Source organism: Phalacrocorax aristotelis, chromosome 18, assembly GCF_949628215.1.
Source record: "Phalacrocorax aristotelis chromosome 18, bGulAri2.1, whole genome shotgun sequence".
In the NCBI taxonomy this organism is placed as follows: Eukaryota; Metazoa; Chordata; class Aves; order Suliformes; family Phalacrocoracidae; genus Phalacrocorax; species Phalacrocorax aristotelis.
Genome location: NC_134293.1, coordinates 3,539,546 through 3,562,479, shown reverse-complemented (window position 1 = coordinate 3,562,479; position 22,934 = coordinate 3,539,546). Strand labels below are relative to the sequence as shown.

General features: G+C 36.3%; 1 protein-coding gene across 2 annotated transcripts in view; it reads right to left on the bottom strand.

Moving 5' to 3' along the window:
* Nucleotides 1-644: 644 nt before the first annotated feature.
* The window catches only part of BRIP1 (BRCA1 interacting DNA helicase 1), a 64,404-nt gene continuing 42,114 nt past the window's right edge, over nt 645-22,934 (bottom strand). For both annotated transcript variants that reach the window (XM_075113368.1, XM_075113369.1), the window contains exons 15-20: nt 22,488-22,647; nt 21,578-21,699; nt 7,903-8,015; nt 5,522-5,604; nt 3,505-3,831; nt 645-2,750 (exon numbers count right to left, since the gene is read on the bottom strand). In XM_075113368.1, coding sequence (XP_074969469.1) covers nt 1,879-2,750; nt 3,505-3,831; nt 5,522-5,604; nt 7,903-8,015; nt 21,578-21,699; nt 22,488-22,647 — 1,677 coding nt within the window. In that variant the 3' untranslated portion in view covers nt 645-1,878. The remainder of the gene's footprint in view (nt 2,751-3,504; nt 3,832-5,521; nt 5,605-7,902; nt 8,016-21,577; nt 21,700-22,487; nt 22,648-22,934) is intronic.

Genomic DNA, 22,934 nt, shown 5'->3' with positions numbered 1-22,934 from the left:
TGTAGATTATGTAAATTAATACAAAATATTTGACACAAAGAAGGCCACGTCTTAAAGGATTTCTAATCAAAGTAAGATGCCACACAAGATCAAGAAAGGAACAATCTGCTCCAGATAAGGAAAGGAAGGTGGATTTTCTTTTTTTTTTTTTAATGTTTCGGATTTAAAGACAGACAAATCTTCTGAAAGACAAATAAGGGATAGTGGTCTATCAGACAAGCAGACAAGCCACAAAGCTTAAGTGATTTCTAGTATCTATTTAGATATAACTAAACATAAAAGCGGTTTGGTACAGATGATTTGTTTTAGGAAAACTGAGCTATTTCAGACTCCTGAGGATCTCTTGGGAGTGTAGCTGACAACCACCTGCTGCAGGCTGCCTCAGCATTTGCTGTGGGATACGGGACAGTTCTAGTCCAGAAGCTAGTTACAAACAAAACCATGGGCAACCTACTAAGTCCTGACAGTCAATCAATTACTTAAAATCTAAATTAAGTATTTTCATCTTTAGGTGTGTCATATGTTTAAATGGCTGTCAATATTAGAGCTTGCTTCTGCCCTATCAACCAGTTCAAAACCATCAGCATCCAATGATGAAGCAAATACCAGGAAACGTAAACCAAGAAAACATGATCCTTACGCGGTATCTGTATAATAAAAAGTTTAACCAAATGCCCTAGGCCCAGTCCTGCGAGATAATGCCTGTTAAAGAAATTAAACAGTATTCTTGCAAGCAGAGTATCTAATTCTATAAAGATGTATTTGTTGCGTAAAGAAAGGATACAATTTAAATCCTATTGACATGAACACATTCACAGCTCTGTAGAGGTCAGAATGTTATTGAGATGAACTTCTATGGAAAATGAGCAGTTAATTTCATCTCCGCTTTCAGTCAAAATATATCAATACCTATGAACCAATCTTAAGACTGTAAAAATCCTGCATCTTAATATTAATACATGATGGAAATGCACAACCTTTTCTTGAAAAATCAGGCATAGTATGTTTTGTTACAGCAAAACCCTAGGCGTTTTGATTGCAATAAGTGAAAGAAATGTTTAAAATACTTCAAAGAAAGACTGAGGAAGATTTAAAGATCTTTATGTACAAATTTACATTGTTATATATTGCATAGAAAATGTGTTTGTAGGGCATACAAATGAGTACACATTTTGCTATGAATACGTACAGAATCCGACCAAAAGAAATTAGATCCTCTCACAAAAGTTTAAAGAAACTTCAACTTTTATATAAAACAAATAAAGACCTCTGAAGAAGCCTCTCATCATCATCAAATATCAAAATGTTCCAATACTATACTACTACTACTACACAGCTTCTGACAGACATTTTGACAGAAGACATTGCAGGGAAACAGAGTAGTGAAGAACACAGCTGTTCCAGTACCTAGGCTCTACCTACCATATCACTTGATCTGCAAAGATGCTGTTCTACATATTTAACTGAAAAAAAAAAATAAAAATCCAAACCCCTAACAAATGCAGAAACCCATAATTCAATTATATGGGCGTTTTGCTTTCTCAGAAAAAAATCCAATTGTTTGATTGTATTTAATGGCAGATTAATTAAATCTGTAATAGATAAACATCCTCAGCCCATGATTACAAGTCAAATGCTACTTGGGCTTCTATCTAGGATTTCCACACATGATGTCCTTCTGCCACACAGTTAGGATAAAGAATCTTAATTATGTCTATAGAAAACTGCATGTTGCATAACTTTCACAGTAAAAACGAAAGAAAAATCAAGTCTGATAGTAGCATATATTAAATGAGAACTAGAAAGCCACCACTGCTCTACAGTAAGGCTATGTTGGCTCCCTATGGCTGCTCACCAAGTTTCCTGTAGAACCTGTCACTATGTGCTACTATTGTTCAATAGAAAAGACACACCTTTATTTCGTGATCTGGAAAGACTGATTTTCTGTTTTTTGGTGTCCATCTCTTGAGATGCTATCTGCTCTGCTTCTATTTCACTAGTCATCTCTACATTATGAACTGGACTATTCTTACTCCCCTCATTTTGCATTATTTCATGTAAACTTGTGCTTCTGCCATCATCATCAATCTTTTTTTTAGTCACACTTAGTCTTTCTGAGGTGTTGATTGCAAAAAAATCATCAGCGACTGTGGAGTTTCCACATTCGGTCTGATTCTCATTTGCATTGCAGGTTGGAACCAGTGGTCTGATTTTCTGTTCCTCTGATTCTACATCATCATAGAGTTCTGGTGTGAAGAAGATACTCTCATCCTCATCTTCGTCTTCATCCAATACGTTTAACATTGGAAGTTTGGGCTTCCCTCCTGCTGAAGGAAACTCACTGCAGGGCTCAACTTGGAGCTGCAGCTTATCAGGATGCTCTTCAGCAACTGGAGCCTCAGTATTTTTAACTGAAAAATTAGTTGTTTCCAAACATGATTCTGGTACACTTGGCTTGTGTTCTGAAATTGATGATGACCGGCATTGATTTACACTATCAATAAGTTCACAAGCCGTGTTCACATGCTTTTGTTTGCTACTAGCTGTGGACACGCAGTTCTTGGCTACAGGCAAAGGTGTAGAAGTCAGTGGTTTAAAGCAGCAATGTTCTTTTGTAAGATCAGCATTAGTCCAACCATCATGTTTTCCTCTCTCTATTTTAGTTGCTGACATTTTGGGTGTGGAGTCCATATGGTTTCTTCTTTGTGCTACGTGGTGAGAATGGCTCTCTACGTCAACTTTCTGGCCACCTTGTGAAAAAAAATAAATCACAAAACATTAGTTAATTGTATACGCCTTCCCCCCGCTGATTTATGGCATGTTTAGCTCATCAAAATTACCACTGTTTTATTAGGTTTACAGTTATTTTATAATACTCATTAAGAACCAACACAAACAAAAGCCCAGATGTTACAACTATCTATGCACATGAATTGTCTTAATTAAATGAATAGATTATTCCAACTTTACATATGCCAGTTAAAGTATGACTGCATTTAAATTTGTAATTTCTTATTATTGTGCTCTTATGTTACTTACATCTTTCTCACCTTAAATGAAGCCATAAGCTTTCCTAAAATTTAGGAATGGATAGATAGTAACTTGTAAAGCTGGTACTGGAAGAGATTATATCAAAGGTGTCTCACAGCAATGTCTAAATAACAGATGTAGCTTGAACCAAGGCACTCGTCTTGTAATAATGCTTACCTTTGTGTGTTTCAAATGTATTTTAAATTATCTTCATAGTTTTCAGTGGAAAAAGAAATTTAAGGGAAAACATTTTTGATTGCACTATAAACTTATCAAACACTATCAACTGTTTTAAGACAACCAGATGGAACAACAATTAATTTCAGTCTGTTGAGCACAGCTCATACACATCTCTGAATAATGATCATTTCCATTATAGCACTTCTGTAATTTTAAAAACCATGTGTTTCTTCCAAAAAAGATGCAACGTCACATTTAAAATTGTTAATTTTTTTCCACAGAAGATGCACGTACTTTGTTTCGTTGTTGCCCTGATGTTACTTGGCTGGTTTGGTGCTGTAGGATTAGCTGAGCTGATGGTTGTATTAAAATTGTTTTCTGAAACCAAATTTTGCTCCTCACTTTTAGCAGGAACATCTGGTGAGAGATGAATAGTTGCCTCTTGTTGAGAGGCTTGTGACGGGTCTTTTGAATTTGAAGGTACATGGAGAAATTCACTGCTGCACTCTGATGAACAATCAATGCTTTTTTGGTTTCTTATAGCAAACGCATGCAAGGATTCAAGGGCACTACCAAAATTTTCATGGTGCTGGATTTGTTGACGAATCCATTTAGATAATCCTAAAAAAAAAAAAAGGAAAAAGTGCGTTACTACAAAACTACACCATCTATACCAGTTATTTAGTATCAGAAACAGTATCCTATTGCAGATACTTCTACTTGTGCATGCACAGATTCATAAAGATTTCAAGAAGTTGCCCATGAAAGTAAGATAATGCGTGTCTTCCTTTCCAGGGCCGGGAACTTGGTTTAATCAACGGTAGTATTTTGATGAGTAATACTAACCATATAATTCTTTTTTATTAAAAGACCTTTACCTTTTTTACTAATACTTTTTTTAAGCTAAAACTGCCGCGTTGCAAAAACATCGTTATACTTCTTTTACGCCTGGGTGATCATTTTGCTTGTTATTGTGAATTATGAAAAGCAACTTAGCAAGAGTACAGCTATTTACTGGCACCCTGACAGGGTCTGTAGGCTAGACTTGCCCAATTCTAAAAATTATAATACAATGAAGGTTTCATAACTTTATTACTGATTAAGTAATAGTAACTCAGATATTCACAACTGCCGAATAGCTAAAATATAATAAAACATGCTCTTATACAAATAATTTTTTAAATTCTCAAATACCAGATGTCTTGAGCATAACAGCTGTTTAGACACTGCTGGAACACACAAGAGTGAAATAAAAACTGACTTTCATGATTTTTAAAAAAGTGTGTTTAAACCCATTTAAATATTCTTTTAATAATAATTAAACCAACAGAAACTTGATTCTTCTGTGAAGTTTTACTTTTTAGAAAAAGTACTAATCTTATCAAGCCTGGGACATAGAGCTTATTTGTATTACTATATGAATTACTTCTGTTTACTTAGATAATTTACATGTACTTTTAGCACAAACAGACATGTCAGAAAAGCCGTTTGACTTGTACCACGGCAGCTGAGCTCCACCTGCTGACTAGACTGCAACATTGCCTGTTTACCTCATCTTTTTGCCCATCTCTTCTAAACAGGGCAGGAACAAATATATAGAATGCATTCCTAAGCAATTTCTTTTTAAATTTTTTAAAATTTTTATTTATTTATTAAGGCAGTGTGCATGACCTGTTTTGTTTTATCTACATTTATATCTAGCCAGTATAAAACTATAAACAGAAAATACTTCTTGAGTATTGAGCATTCGGCGGTTCCAAATGGCACCACCTTTCCCTGTTCTTACCTAAACCCCCACAATGCTAAATTCAGACTGCTAACCCTAATCATTAAAGCTCCTTATAGGCAGAAAATACACATCCACTAGAGACTTATCCAAAGTCCAAATACAAATCTAGTAACTTTTTTTAATACACACATATACATATAATGCATATGTATACAGACATTATATATATTTAATATGGAAAGTTTAAGAGTCCTTAAGTTTTCATAGGTCCCATTTTAAGAAAGAAGTCTCAAATTCTGCACACTGAAACTTCTATATCATTATCCATGTATCCAAAAGGGGAAACCAATTAAATTGACCGAACGTTGGTATCAGCGTGTTTCACTGTGTTTAATGAACTAGCAATATACCAGGGCACTGTTTTAGAGTTTTCAGTTTCAACCGCACAATTTGAGTTCAAAGGATATATTTCACTGTGACTCTTCCTACTTACCTGTATTTGTATAACCATATTTCTATAATCTCAATTTTTCACTATTTGTTAATATAAGGGACTTTCCCAGAAAGATTTTTACGGCTTACCAGTTATGTACTTATTAGGGTTATTCCGGAAGCGGTCATCAACTAAAATAAGAGCACCCCAGTCATTCCTATGTCTTATACACCTATAAGTGAGCAACAAAAAAGAGTGCATATGTAATTAGACTGTGCAGAGTAAAAACCTGTGGGGATCAGACAACAGGGATCGCAATGAGTCAGCTAGAATATGTCAAAATATAGAGGAAGTGCTTTTCTACTGTCTTGCACCAAGAGTTGTTATGGATGTCATGGAAGCTTTATTTCCCTTCGGTTCTTGAGTGTTTTCCACTCTTCACTGGGCAGTATAAATACTGAAAGGAGAACATGTGAAATTGTAAAGGAAAAGAAGAGAGACCGATACAACTGCAAGTAGTTTTTTTAAATAACTATGCACTCTTTTGTTTCTAAACTGCATGTTGTTCCTAACTCTCTTTAGTAATGAAATGAATAATGCTACAGATCAAAGCCATGAGCAATACCGTTGAGTTCATAATTTGGTTGTTAGAGGCCTACAGAAATAATCCCATAGTCACTTCACATGCATTGATATTATTTTTCATATTATTTGGATTTCTATACTGCCTGCCAAAAAAGCATTATTAAAGAACAGTGATAACATAAATGAAATATGGAAAAAAAACCTGTCAGTACTAGTTTAGGATTATTATCCCCATCAAGCAAGAAAAGGACAACTTTTGAAAAAATGTACAGATGTACATAAAGCCACAAGTGTATCAGTCAGGGCTTTAAAATGGGAATGACAAGGCTGGCTCTCCAAGGAAATATTATTTATTTATATTTGAAGCCTCTACACGATAAGAAAAGCTACCAAAACATCTTTAAGAAACAGATTTCTTCCAGCTTCTCATTTTTTCATTGCTTTAATAAGTGTTCTTTAAACTCACAGTTTAAATGAGTTATGCCCACTGGAGACATATCCCACACTTTTAGAAAAAGCAGCACTGCAAGGAATTCACAGCGTGACTGTCACCTGGCCATGCACACCATCTGTTACAGTCCCAAAGGCTGCTATTCCATCGCACAGACTTGTGTTACTTCATCTAATGTAACAGCACTAAATAAAGAGAAAAGTGCTAGATTGGAGACTATCATGCTTCTGCTCACTTCTATCCCTGCAGGCGTCTTTGCAGTAAGAAGCTTGCCTCTCTGCTACATAACTTAGCATCAGCTTAGCAGACTGTTCTGGTTTTATGTGTATGTGTTTTATGTGTATGTGATGACAGTCATCATGCACTGTCATCCTTCGCCAAATCTCAGTTTAGTAAGAGCTCTGTCTAATGGTATTATACACAATTTATATATTTATGTCAGAATGGAAGTCTATTTTTTCAATTTAAGTTTAGCCTAGCATAATTTCATTCAAATGATAAATTATACAACAAGCAATTTTCACTGAAACCAGATTTAAGTTAAAACTTATTTCACAGTGACAAAACTTCTAATTCATTTCTTATTACTTGCGTTTCACAACTAACTAAGATTCTTAACAAATTTTAACCAGTGCTTTTACTCTCCAAAGACGAATCTAAGAAATCAGACCTGTGACAACAAGAACTTACAATGAGATTTTAGTAATATAGACTATTTTCTCTCAATTTTCTTTCTAAACCTTCATTTATGCCATCACATTCGTATTAGGTCTAATTCAAATAACAAGAGTCTTCCAGCTGATGTTTCTCCTCTTATCGATAAATCTGTGCCTGTGCCTCTGTATCTGACAGATGTACGCCATCTATGATAGCTGTGGATGACAGACACCTGTATCTATCTACGTATATGCTAAATTCTGTTGGAGAAGGATGAATTAATTCTATCCTCTTAAAATTTGGGGAGAATTTCTTCATTTGAGAAAGTAAGCTATACCACTTCTAAACCTGGAAGGAGATCAGTGAGCACGATAACTGAATTGACCTTTTGCAAAGGTCTGAGAAAAACCCCCGCTATTTCTCCCTTTCAAAAATACTTGTAGGCTAAACATCAAACAACTGTTCCAAGCCCACCAAGAGCGTGAACAATTAGTACTTTTGAAAAGACCTAAGAATTTCCATTTCGTTTATAAGCTTAAGAGCTATTTGTCTCTGCAAATGCTTTTCTTTCTGTGTATCTGGACTACAGGCAATAGAACCTGCAACCAAACTGAAGTGGATTCTGAATGTAAAACAAAACCTCTGAACTGTAACAACGCTCAAGTGCACAACAGACTGAAAACCAGACAGTTGCCAGTACAGAACAGCTGAAGACCTGATTTCTGCAATATGAGGTTTTTGACCCTTTGTGTTAACAGGGAGGAATTAATCCTTAAAGATGTAGCAAAACAAGTTCTACAAATATATGTATTTTTCAGTATGTTCAGTTTATCTCACCTTCCCAGGGCTTGGTTCAGAGCCCTGTAAGCTTGAATTTCATACCACTGACTCCCTGGTAGAAGGCCTCTTGTATTTTTGTGCTGATCATTGTACTTTCTCTTTAATTCAACCTAAGAAAGAAACAATAAAATATTGTTTTTAATAATGATGTTGATAAGGAAATACTCTAAAAGGGGAAAACAAGCGAACATTGATTAAGTGAACATGTAATGTGTGCTTCAGTGTCTCAACTTTGTATTTTGCATACTAACCAATCACGGCGTTTACCCTTCTGAAGTTATTCTTAACGTGTGACCTATTCCAATAATTGATATGTAATAACACAGCCTCTACACACTTACCCAAATCTCTGTGCTAAAAAGAGAAGAATAAGCTGTTCATATAGGCAAAAAACCCAGATACAAGTAAATGAACTAGACCACAGTTTTATTTGCTCATCTGTAGGTAAATGATATAAAGGAGATCTTTATCCTTTCCTTTATCGCCAACACTGACGCCTAATCCATTGCTGGGACCAGACCATACTTTTCGCAAGTGAGGGTTAAGCAAATATAACCCCTTCTTCTACAGAAGCTAAGAATGTACTTCAGAGGCAAAGTGGCTTCACCAAAGTACCAGAAGTCAGCAACACCAACTCCAATTCCTAGCTGGGCACCACCTTCTGCAGTTTGGAAACAAACATTTTGCTGGCTAAATGTGAAGCAAAGGTGGCAGCTAAGGTTTGCAGGCCCGTGGGCTAGCATAGGGCAGAAAAGAGCACACTTTTTTTAAAAAAAACAAACAAACAAAAAAACCCAAAAAACATGCTCTCTCCTGGCTGCTTCAAAAGCAGATCCGATATCAACTGCAAAAGAAATCCCCTGCCTCCCCCTCCTTTCTAACCATATGGATAATATACAATGCCTGATCTGAATTTGAACAAGAATTTGTATTTGGACATGATACACAGTTCCATCATATATCAAAATAATTTATTATTATTGGGAGGGGGGAACTGAATTTGATTTCTTTTCAAATAAACAAACATAAAACTACACCAAAAAGGGTCTTTCCATTGCTCTTTTGTACAGTATTAACCTTTCTAAACTGACAAGTGAAAGGACACGCTTCAGGAGAGAAAACAGCAGACTTCTAACCTCTTCTGACAGGTAACTTTCAAGTTGCATTTGGATAAGAAATTTTATTTTATGTACTTATGCCCTTTAAATTGCCTGTCAAATTTACAAATTCAATCTTTACAGCCAGAAAGTAAATTCAGTTTGATTTCACAGATTTAATGTTTGTTCCAGTCACTCAGCATTTATTGACTGGCATGTGAGGTTTCCTTTGTAATTTTCAAAGCAGAAGATGTATGAACATTAAAGCCATTCTTTAAAAAGGAACTTAAGCATATCTGTGCATTTCCACGAAGGGAAATACTACCTGGAGAAACAAAGGGGTACCCCTCACCCTTTGAAATGAGGTACAATGTTGGAAAATTTCACTGAAGTCTTTAAAAATGTAACCAATGACAATATACTCCTGTCCGTCCATACTTTGCATTTTTCTTCTACTCCTGGTACGTTTTCTAACAACCTCCTCTTTTGAAGAATTTCTGTTAGCAGTAAGATTTTGGCCAATTGTAACAAACGCAGCTTTACCACAGTTTCTTACTTTGCGAGCAGTGTGTTCAAAACAGTATAACTAGTCATGTGCTCTACAGTGATAAAAACTATGACATTTTTAATTATGTGCATAAAACCACTGAGGAGAACACAAACCGGCCGGATTACCTGCATTGTACTGCGTTACCCTGTGAATGAAATACAATGCTTTTACATTCTTCTAATACATGTTAGCATTGTGCAAACATATACTACTCACACTGCACATCAACAATGACATCTCATTTCTCAAATCATATGAAAATCCATATTCTCTTGGTCTAAATGTGTAATCTGTCTTTAAAACGTACCTTTATCTTAATTAAAAAACAATTAACCGAAAATAAATATTCTGTTTTCTCACTTAAATGATCATGTCTCAGCATGAGATGACAACTTACATTGCTGAGAGTTCAGTTTTCATTAGAAGTCTACTAAAGGTAAAAGGCCAGGGCATGTCATTTTAATGCAATCAGAATCTATTTCATTGTATAACTCTTACATTATCAAGCATCAAAGTAACGCCCAATTCAAAATGACATGTTACATATGTGAAAAAGACAGTCTCTCCTGCTAGCAAATATCCTAAATGTGCAGTAAACCACAGGCTAGAAGGGATTAGTTAAAATGTCAAAAGACAGCCTTTTACTTTTACCTGTTCATCCTTAAAAATATACTCTTAGCTATCAGGCATGCTTTACGGACAAATAGCTTCAGCAAGCAGCAGCAGAAGGCCCGTGGCAAGCTCTGCCATCTTGTAGCTGTCAGACAGATTAGTCTTTGATCTATCTGGGAGGTCATGGTCACATTCACATTAACTGAAGTCTAACAACATTATACCTGCTAACTGCTCGTTCTTTTACTGCTTAATTAGTTCGACATCTTTCAGTACAGAATATTCTGAGAAATATCGGCAAAAAATAAATGCCATGCACAAATGCCTTTTTAATGACTTGGAAAAATATTTTGAGGCAGTTTCTGCTATCATTCAAAATAATTTTCAAGCATATTTTTCAATCAAAACTAGCAACACAAGTTTTTCTTTGATGACAATAACAACATTAAACAACATTAATTGTATTAGATATTAAGTGTTTGACAAAACACCAAAAAAGTTACCTGTGGTAACATTGCATCACACGAAGCTCAGACTTATTCAGGATTCAAGTGATATGTAAGTACATAAAGTGGAGTTATACTGTGATGACCATGGACTGTATCAGTCAGCTCATGACACGAAGCTCAGAAGACTAGCTCAAAAACCAGAGCTTATTTCTGAACCCCAAAATGACCTGCAAATTCAGATACAGAAGCCTGCAGCACGCCTTTTTAGCAACATGCCGGACAATCAGATTTATTCAAAATTAACAAAAACACGGCTATATTTAACAGCAAGGTATACCAGTATCAATCTATTATGATCTATTTGTTCCTACAGAACAATCAACGGTTAGACAATAAAGGAGAAAATGGTGCTTTAATTTTAAACTGAGTTCCTTCCATTTTGTAAATCTAGAGCTTCTCCTTGTTTTGCAGTCATAATTACAACTGAGATAAGGAAACGTGAAACGCAATCTCAGTACATTTTAGGTATCTTCAGGTCAAGCTCTGCACAGCGTCCTACAAGCTAATTTACCTGTTCAGAAGTTTAAAGGAGAAAGCATTTAACCTACAAAGAATAAAAACTACTGTGCTACACAATTAATTGATTTTTTAAAATTTTACTTCAGTAGAAGCAAGCAGATGGTCCAGCAGACATGCATCCACATCACCTTATCTCAGCCAAAGAGGAGGACCTTAGCCCCAAAGAGCAAAGCCCGGCAGGACTGGAGAATGTGCACTTGGGGCAGTTACCATTCGTAATCAGAGTACTGTAAAGCTATTTATGAGTACCAGTATCACAATATGAAGGTTGAATGGGCTAAATCACAGTACTTAATTTTTTATTTTGTGTCATTTAGATCAGCAAAATTCAGCTGTGTTTGGTTTTACTTCCTCTGGCAAAGTTTCGAGATAATTTTTAGATGCATTACTTAACCAAACGTAGTGCTATACTTTGCTTTCTAAAAACAAACAAAAAAATCCTAAGCTATTACTAATAGTTAGCAAGCCAGTCCTGTTCTCTGACAGGAAATCACTTCACAAACATCTTCAACTGTCTCCCATTTTCTCTGGTAGATTAAAAATGACCTCCGGTTTGTCACCTGTGGGATTACAAACCAGATTACCCAGAAGTCTAAAGACAAGACAGAAATTCATTAATACAATGGCACTATTGTCAGCAGTTAAACAGAGCACTCATCTAAACCTGCATTTCTCTCTACATCAGCACTTAGCAGTGTTGTGACAGCCCAGGTTAAAGACAGACAACTGTGGAAAGGGAAAAGGCAAGTAAACTTGGAACTCTGGCAATACATGCACATGTGTAGGGAGGTACATGTACACATACATGTGTAAGCTCATGCCCTTCGCTTGCCACCACCCTCCTCCATCTATCCTCCACGGAAAGAAAAAAAATCAGAAAATGGATATGAACACTTTCTGGCATTCCATTGACTTGTTTCTCTGCTTTTATATGAGGAAAAATAGTAATGAAAACAAAGACCATTGCTCATGTCATCCAAAAGACTTTAAAAGACACATTCATGTTTAACATCTAGTAATTCCCCTCCTCCTAAGAACAAACAAGCAAAAAATACCCTGCTTCCACCCCCCAAAAAAAGACATAAAAATGGTTTTTAAGGAAATCTACCGTCCTAAAAAATCTCATGTGTCCTGTTAAGAGTCTCTCTTCCACCTGAAAAAGCAATAATTAGAATTCTTCAAGAACACGCTTGCCATCTACTTTCCTCCTGACGAATGCCAAGTGATCATAAAAGCTTGTAAGTGCATGGAAAGTAAAAGACAGGAGTACCCATTGCTTTTCTTTTACATCTGAAAATCCTTAAATAGAAGTAGCATTAAATAGTGCAGCATTTAACTGGTCCCCCCTCACTTCAAAATCAGTAACAACATCTGTGAGATTTAAGACTAAATAACGCACATGTAAAGACCTGTGTGAGTTGTAGAATATGCTTCAAACATCCTCACTCCTCAGTAGAGCTACTAAAAGTTGTATCTAAACACAATGTCTCAATTTATTAGCCCACAGGAAAAAAATTATTGGCAGGACGTTATCTTTAAATGCTCCAAGCATTCCAAGTGCAGTGTTAATACATATAAAACAGTATGAAATGAGATTCTGTATACGACAATAATTTATTAAGGCCGTTCTAACCATCTCATATACCTAAAGATGGTCACCAGACACAAATATAACACTGCCTTCTGCTTTCACACACAAATACTGTATTTCTTTAAAGAAACAACAAAACCCCAAAACCATGAGCACAGCAATACCATACATAATGTGAGACATTATCAGCTAGAGACATGATCAATACTTTGTACTGCTCCGTTATCTTCAAGACGCTCTGACACAGCTCCATCCTACCAGGATCTCTTCAGCAGGCGAACCCCTGCGAGGCTGAGCTCTGCACCTGCTGCCCTCCAGCGGCTGCCCCTCACAGAGGCTTTCAACTCCAATCAAGAGATCGTGCATCAAAGCCACATAAGCTTAAAAATAGTTCAGGTGACCTTTTCTGCCTGAAGATTTCCATGCGCGCTTAAAAATTTGCCTTCCCCAGATAATACTGAATAAAATACGGAAATAACATCTCTGCAGATCTCAGACTAGCTGTATCTTGCAGAACGTTGAACCCAAACAGTGCACCTGAAAAGATACTGAGCATCCATGGGATTTAAATGTTTGTTGCCTGAACAATGATATAATCAAAACTAGGAAAAGTTACTGAAACTGGAAAAAAACCCAGGAAGGTGGCACGAAAGAAACTATATACAGAAAAACACTGCTAGCTTGTTTCCCCATAGTCCGAAAACTTAAAATATGACTTCAAAAAGTAAAGCCAAACAACCCAACGGCAAACTGCTGTCTATTAGAGCCTACTAACTGGCCAATGCCATCTTCTGGTGCAGAAAACCAGCACTACCACCTTGGGCAAAGCTGTATTTCTCTTATTTTGAATTCACACGGTATTTCATGACTAAACGCTTCCCCAGTATTCTCACTCAATCCCAGTGTTAGAGAGGTGGGAAGCTTATGTAATGTAACCGCTGAACACTTTTAGTATTGTCAACTACACCATGTGGCATCTCAGAGATCTGGAAGTTTTACGGTTTGACAAATCCTGTAGCACGTTCACCTCAGGCCCATCTACTCATCTCAGTCCTGTAAGCTTTGAGGGACTGCGAACAAGTGACTTGATTAAAATCTAATGCAACCAAAACTCTCCTCTGAAGAGAAAATTCAATCCATTTCCAGTGAAGCAGAAGTGAAAAAAAATCAAACAGCTTCCCCTGAGGTACAACGCTGCGGCATACGCTCAGCGCCACCGCGTCTAAGGTGAAGTGGTAAGTGTCAGTCATCCTTACAAATCCCCAAGGTGATAGCTTCACTTTTAAAGCTTTCAACGTACTTTGACAGTGAAGTAAAAACTTAAAGGTCAACACTACTTGCTAAGGACAAGATAAACACAAGAAAATCACTTTGGAATTTTTTATGGATCAGAAAAGTAAACTATTAAATGTAAAGGAAAAGTTTTTATTCGCTGTATTATTTATCCAGAGGCTTAACTTCCAGATATATTCAGGGATGATTTCTGTGATCTGTGCCCACACTCTGACATTAGCCTTGCACCAGAAGAAGAGAAATGCCATCCGCTAGTCTTACACGTGAAGTCGAACTTAAACGTTACCCTTCTTAGCTACAGGAATGCTGTATTCCATAGGCTTGTAAGAAAAGCTACTCCCACAAATTAAGCCTCTGTCATTGGTATCTTTTTCTTAATTAACACAATTTCTGTTGGATGTCAGAAGAGTGTGGATGGCTTTGACTTTTCACAACCATTCTTATTTCTGGAAAAGTGGGAAGTGAAAGGCTTTTGAGATAGATTACTGCTTCAAACTGATGTACGAAATTACCACACCACCACAGATTTAATGCATTGCTTGGTTTTGTCGGTTGGGGTTTTCGTTAGTTTGTTTTTGGGGTTTGGTTGGTTGTTGTTTGTTTTTGTAACACGGGTAGTTATACCTCCTGGCATTTTCCTTTGGGGGAAAAAAACACAAGCGATGGAGATCTGGAGTATCCAGCCAGTCATCTTGTTATGATGCGATTCCGCACACTGCATTACCCCTTAGTAAGCAGTATCACAGCAGATTGCAACCATTTACAGTGTACTGCTGCAAGACAAGAACAACTCTGGCTGAATAATCTGAAAGCATGCTCTTTTACAAGATTTAGAAGTATATCATCTAGATAATTGTTATTTAACATCCGGAGGCTTGCTGCATAACACTGCACATTTCAGTGATGTAAGTATATTTCTTATTTATATCCTTGATTGTTTCAAAAAGCTACTTTGTAATTAAAATACAAAATAAAATTGAATATGAAGCAGGGCATGGAACAAAGACAAGTGTTAGTGTATGTGTATGTATATATACATATACACACATTGCACTTTTACCCTATTCAGTATTTCCCTCTCAGAGAACATTCACTAAATAATATACCATCATGTCTGGCTTTCCTGTGAAAGTTCCAGAAGTGTTTTTCTGCTCCCCACTTCATATTCATAAATTTTTCCCAGTAACAGAATGAAAAGAAAGTAAAAGTGGCGCAGGCTCAGCCAGACATTAACACAGACAAACAAACAAAAAAAGATAAATTACTCACTTTTTACAACTATTTAAATCGTATTGGTGTCAGGTCATCTGAAAATGCTAGCACATACTGTGTCTTAAGGCTTTTCAGTGACTGTCAGATTTGACTGGGAAGTCATGGCAAAGTTGCTCAAACGTTCAGCCTGCTTCCAACAATCACAACAATAACAGAACAGTCAGTCTTATGTCTTTAAAAAAATTCTTAACTTCACAGGGAATTTTCAAATTCTACTGAAGACAAACACAACAATGATCTTCCCATAAAAATGTGATTTTCTGTACCAGTTTGCCCATATTTTAAAACAATAGTTTATTTTGGATAAGTGGAAATATTTTTCAAGTGCTCCAAAGCCATGATGGAATCCATACAGCACACGGTATGTTTCTCAACATAGGTTAAACATCTAAAACAACAATAATTTTCTTAGAAATTTTTCTTTTCCTAGAATACAGGATACAAGAAAGGATTTATTTCAGCACAGAATTCTTTCTCCTTTCAAGGAAGAAAAAGCATATAGGCTTAAAAATTGCCACAAGGACTAGAAATTAACTTGAATGTTCAGAAAAAAATGCCATTATTCTGAAATTATACAAATATCTCCATTTGTTGAGCTCTCAAGAAAGGAGAGAGAAACTTCAGCCTGATAGCTGCAAACTCTTTGTATCATTAAGCTACATGTAACCCAGAAAATTGAAATGACGCGTTCCATCAGGTTTCCCAAATTATGTTGCTGGAAACAATACAGAAAGTATTTGCCATCGTAGCTCATATTCACCCTATAGCAGCTACGGGGAATACTTCTCACTAATGGCAAAGTCAGCTACAGCTCTCAAGTACTGTCATTGCGCAGAAATCCTGGCCTTATCAAGTTTATTTTCCTTGCACACCTATCGACGTAAAAGGGTTTGACTGCATTTTCCTCTCTATTTTGGTACAGTTCTCTTGGCTGTTACATGATTAAGTACACTCGACTGTACTACGATCAAAAGCATCTGGAAAGGTGGAAGTGAAGAAATGCTCTCCGGGAAAGTTAGCTTAATGCTTGCACTTCAGAGTTGCCCATTATCAACATTTCATAGCGAGTTCCTTTATTTTCAGGTCCCCAAGGTAAGAACAGTAAATTATGACTTGAACTAAACAAGTCACACTTGGCTCCAAAATCAGATTTTCCTACCTCCAGTTTCAGGTCCCAGAGGTGGGCAGAGGAAATCCTGGTCACAGCCAAAGCAGTCATTTTTGGCTCTGAAATAAATTTTCCTGCTTTACTAGAGCCAAACCCTACCATTGAGAGTACCATAGCTTTAAGCGATACTTTAGCATTTCTTTTATATATTTTGCTTTAGCAACCTGATTCTTCAGCAATATGAAACCGTTTTCAATAGCACAGAATTAGGGTTTTGGCCTCTTTTTCTTAAATTGGTATTGTGTATTATCAAGTACACTTCTGAGCCGTAAACATTTCTTTCTCCCTAACACTGAAAAAGCGTTTTAAACTCTTCTCTCTGTAAAAATGAGTGAATGTAAGATACTATGTGCCTAAAATTTTTAAGTGAAACTAAATTGTACTCTTTAAAGGTTCTACAGAAAAGGTAACTTATAAAAGCATACAGTTCCTTAAGGGGACCAAATACTTGCCATTTAATACTAGAAATTGTGGCATATATTTAGCACAAACATATGGAGAAAATAAAATTGGATATTATACATCACACCTGACAATGAGTTTCTTGCCCAAGTAAAGACTGATGTCTGGATCCAAAACGCTACAATTCAAAATATATAACAGAAGTTAACGAATAGTATATTTGCGTCGGATAACATGTATATGGGATTACACATCTTTTTCTGACACATTATTTATGTTCTCTAATATTACAGTTCACTGGTATTAGCATCAAGTTACAAATAATAAAATATATTTAGAAAGCAGGTTGATCACAGACAAGTAATATTAGTGGAGATGAGCCAACATCAAACTGCCAACATAAAATATTGGTCTCCAAAGGTATGATTCTACAAACCCTTATGACTGTGCACAGTCCGAGAAGTATTAAAGGGATTACTGGCACAAGTAAAAGCTATGTGAAGGAGTAAGGGGTTATAGAATTGGGTCTTAAGAGGACTTTTGTTAACCCAAAAAGCAGACATGCGAGTGTATTTTCATGTAGAAGCGGAGCACTTTAGTGATTTAAGCCCATCCCACAAGTATATCATTCACGGATATTCCAAGGGAATTGTTAATCACTTGCATTTCCTATTTTTAGAGAGACGTCATTATTAATCACCTTATCAGTTTCTTTATTGCGTCTATCTACTAAGCTCCTATTGCTATGTAAAAGCAACAGATGTACCTGCGTTCAGTTTTATGTCTATAAAGGTCTAACTTGACTTGTGTCACTGTGTTCTGAATTTTCTTCTGTATGCTCAAAATTCAAGCTCCTCCCAAAACTGCAAAGCTGGAAGTTTTAAAATTTCCAGGTTTTAATCAGTTCTCTTTTAGCCTACAAAATCTAAAGAAACACCAATGGACTATATCATAACAGAAAATGTCTTAATTATCCTATAAACTTTAACTGCTTTGTTTGGGAATTTAAGGTATCCTACAAAAAAAGATAAAACTGTACAGTATTGTCTAATGTTAAAAATCTGGATTCTTCTAACCCCAGGAGAAAAAAGGAATTCCAATAGAAAAACCTGTTAGTAAGGAGAAATATTTAAAATAAAATCAGCCACCCTAAAAGAAAGTGACATGGTTGTACTTGGAAGGGAGAATTAATATCTTCTTACTATGACAGGCACTACTGATATGCATTGAAAGCAGTCCTGAATAGGAAAAGGTATTTGAATAAAATACTGTAATCATATTCTTCCCGATAGTTGTATCATAAATTATATCTGTTTAACACAAGGAGTATCTGAACATCAGCTTGCACTTTAAAACCCAACCCTATTCCCACCTCAGTTCCAAAAGGATTTAGATCTGATTATGAAAGTATGGTTAGAAGATGAGGTTGCATCATAAGCAGCACAGCACAAGCATAATTTAACCCCCGCCAATTGGGCTTGTGACTTTTGGATCCTAACTGCTAATGAAACAGTGACACAGCCAGCCAAACTCCAACTGGTTAGGACAACAGGTTAAGCCTTAACTATACCCACCCAATTGTCTTTAATAAAGAATCTCTTTTCATTGCAGGCAATACTAATAACCACCTGCTACATGACAGCGTGATTTACAGCATCCTTTCCAAACCCTACAAGTTTCATGCACCTTTTTTTTTCCTTATTGACAAAGTAATCCTCCTCCAGTTCTATGAAGCTTTACTCACTGAAGATAACTCCAAAGTGTTTAGAAGAATTCAAGCGTACAGGAATAAAACTTGTTTCCTTTCTAATGTTCAGGTATGATCTGTTGGTCTAGCGGGACTAACGTAACAAAAAACATTTTGCATTTGCTAATACACACAGACTGGTCAAAATAGGACATCACAGCGGTTTTACAGGAAGTTAACAATTTTTTTAAAAAATGTAGCACTTACATTTCTGTACCCTTATTTATTACATATGTTTCATTCAATTCTGGGAAGTGATACTATTGGATTAGCTCTCCCAGAAGTATACAAAAAGAATAGTTCTAAGTGAAAACTGGTGTCATGTGTCCTCTATCACTTTTTCTTTATTTTTCATTTTACACGCCAATCTTCACTGTCAACAGCCAGTTTTCCTCAAAAACATAATTCCAATTCCCTTCCTGAGATGACGTGCCGCTGCAAAAGATACTTAATCTTTCAAATCCCTCTTATACCGACACATACATTTCTACAAAGCCACTAATTAATTTTCTTCAGTGAACAGCGTGACTATCCTTCACGCTATGCTTTTTCACCCAGTTGACATGGTCAAAGAAACGTGCATTAAACTAGAACTTTTTGGGGTATCTGATAAATCTAAAGCCCTGGACAAATTTGAAGGGAAGTACTGCTAGCTGGATATCACTTTGAATACCAGTTCTTCGTTTACAATAAAAACAATTTCCCCATGCGTTATTCCAGGAGCATTGCCATGCACCAGACAGCTCCTCAGATCCGATGCTAAGAGACTGGTGATGCCCTTCTCTCATCTAGAATTGATCACTGCAGTGCTTTGTGCACTACCGCATCTAAATATACACACTCAAACCTTTAGCTGCTTGCAATTTGGCAGCTAGTGTTTCTATCCCTGCTTAAATATTTAGAGGTTTTCTTCAGTCTAATTAAAAAAAATAGTTCAGCACAACACTGATTTTTTTTTTTAAATTTGGTTATCAGTAATAGGATGTACTGCCTGCGATTCTATTATATTACATATTTGATTGAACTCAAGGTAAAATCAAATACACTATTTTAATCCTAAGGAACCTAATCCACTGTGAACATAATTTACCTGTGACATACTCTCTTCAATTCAATTTTGTGTCATTTAGGACGCAAAAACAATGACTTTCTGGAAATCATTTGGAATAAATTTTAAGAGTTCCAGCCATATTACTGACCAAGTATTTCCTAAATATCCTTTCAGTGTATGCTTCTAAACCAAAACATTTCTAACTCTAGAAAGAGTGCTAAATATTCTTTGAATGTAAATGTTTTTATTCTTAAGTATCCTGAAGTACAACATTTTCTGAAGACAAAAAAAAATGTTATGGCTCAATAAGTGCTTCAAGAAAGTTATGCAAACATTGAAAGAACATTGCACTAGGCAGCCACCACTAATGTAACCTTACTAGTCCTTATAGGATGTGGGTTTTTTTCCACCGGGGCTGTAATTAGGCACACACTGTAGACGACAAAGAAGTCTTTGGTTGTTCACTTAAGCTCAGAACATATCTCTCGAACCAAAGCTGAGTCAGTTTGGGCTTTCAAGTGCAAGTCTATGATTTTCTTGTTTGATTTGGCATTGCTAATAACGTGAAACCAGCTGTTCCTGGTATTTATGTATTCTGTGATACTTCACTTACTTTCTTAGCTTCACAAAGTAGTCCCAAGAAGCTCTAAAAGCTACACATAAAATAAAGCAGGGACGGTGGCTGTTATCACTGGGAAGAATTGTGCCAGCAATGGGGTGACTACCTAAGCGGCATGCACAGACCGCTAAAAAGTGGTCTTACAAACTAGTCAATAACAAATATTATTTTTCAGGAAGTAGAAAGAAAGTCTAGAAAAACATTTTTCCATATTCATTGGCTTTCTTTTCCTTTATGAATGCTTGGCTTCAACTATGAAGCGCCTATTCTAACAGATCCTCTCTCCATAAGACAAGTCCCGTTGAAGTCAAAAGGGAGGAAGAACTGATGTGCGCAATTACACAGCAGTGCAAGTGACAGGATGTTACTTTGGCCACCTGCTGAAAAATACAAATAGTCTCAAATTTCTGTAATTGGAGGCACTTCAGAATGCTATCTTTAGAAGGCACTTAGAAGTTTTTGCCTAAAGTTAGATGAAGCTTGAATTATCAAAAACGTAACATCCTCAGTATCCAGGAAGAGATTATGTTATGTCATAATGTCATACCTCAAAATTTCAAGCTAATGAAGCAGCCTTAGCCTGGAAAAGGTTTACCATTCCACTCTCAGTTTAAGTGGCAAGTTCCATGCAGAGTTACACTAAAGCAAGCAACTGGGATTAGGAAGGTGACATAATACAGCCAATGATCTAGTGCGTGAAAGACATTGTCGTGTGTGAAATATATTACGATTTTACACTACAGCTATCTTTATCTTCCCACCTATTTTCTGAAATAACCTTTGGTCAATCCAAACGCCTTCTTTAAAACAGTATTTTCCTAGCATTTATCCTAGACATTCACAACCAAATGCCCCACCACAGTAAGTGGCTTCATTTCTATACAAATGACATCAGTTTTGGTATATGAAAACGGGCAAGTGAAGATGGCAACACGTACTCTTGCTTGGCAGACTGTGAAGTTAATGAGCACTTTAACAACACAATAGCCTTAACTAGCAATGTCAGGTAAAAATTTGCAATACATCTAGCATGATATGCATTTATTTAGAACAACATACATGAGCCCGCAAGGTGCGCTACGCTGTTCTTCCTCTTACCTGTGCGGAAGGTAACTCAAAGAATTCAAATGGGATCGAGGGGGGTCCAGAGGTAAACATGTAGAAAAAAAAAAATATTTGTGCATATTTTGTGTTTTAACATGACATAGAAATCAAGTACGACTCTTTCAATTGATATCCTACCTGAAGGTCTTTCACATTTGGAAACGGAATACCTATGGTTATAACTGCACGGGCATTCTCATCACAGAAATCCAAGCCTTCACTAACTTTTCCTCTGCATACAGCTATAAGGAGGGCTCCATCTTGAACAAGCCAGAGAGGAACATACAAGTCATTCCCAGTGACAAACTGAGTACCAGAAGAAAGCTTCACCAACATCTTTTAAAAAGCTAAACACAACAGAGCATAATGCACTGTGTATTGGTCTGGAAAAGGTCAGTGGATACAAAACTACTTTGTTAGAAGAATGAGATTAACTCCACTTTGATCAATGATATTGTGATTTTGAATATCAACTAGCAAAATAATTCTACACAATAGAGTGGTAGTAAGTACTAATAATTAAATACTTAAATAATACAGTAATAATTAAGTTATACAAGAACCATATGTATCTACTACAAAATTTTAAATTTTAAGTCTTAGAACTTGCACTCAAAAAATCATGCTATTTATTTTTTGACATTCTATCATTCTTTGCTCTCTGTACTAATATCTAAGTATTTTGAGAAGAAATCCTATAGTGGCTGCAATATAGGCTGTTAAATCACAGTTATGCAACGTACCATAAGTTCAATTCTTTGAGAAGCCACTCTGTGCCCTGCCGGACACGCAATTGCCCATCCTTACACAGCTCGCTAATTTTTGGATATCACTGTTAGGATTACAAATGATCCTGTTCTTCCCTATATCCTCATGCAGCAATACAAACAGCACTTCATCTTCCTCATTTATTAGAATAATTTACTAAGCTGAGGTTAGTTTATCTGTTTACCTAGACCTTATTCTAATTGTTAAGCACTTAAGGATCTTTTATTTTTTTAAACTTGAAGAACGTGAATCAACTATTTTGTATGTCTGAAGAACGTACCTTTTTCTCCTTTACATTTTATTGCATCATAGTACATTTTCAGCAGTTCATCAAAGTCACTCTTTGCCCCTCCTTGAGGCTCTGCAATGACTGTCTTAACCAGCTCCAGGTTTCTCCATAAGCCAGTGTGCATCCAGCGATCTTTTAATTTGTCCAACAGCTGAAACAAACAGAACAACCCAGGAGAGCTGAAATGAAAGGTCAGTCACTTGAACTGGTCAAATAAAGGACACAAAGACACTTATTTTAGTGAAACTATATTATTCACTTTTCGTATTTATGAATACAAGTTTCCCTACCCTACACTGTTGCACAGTCATGCAACGCTTTGTAAACATGCTGGCCACTGATTTTAATAATTACAAACAGTGCAGATTTTTGAGTTATCAAAGCAAAAACTCTCTAAATCTATGGTAATGGTCACTAAAGTGCATCTTCTGGTATTCC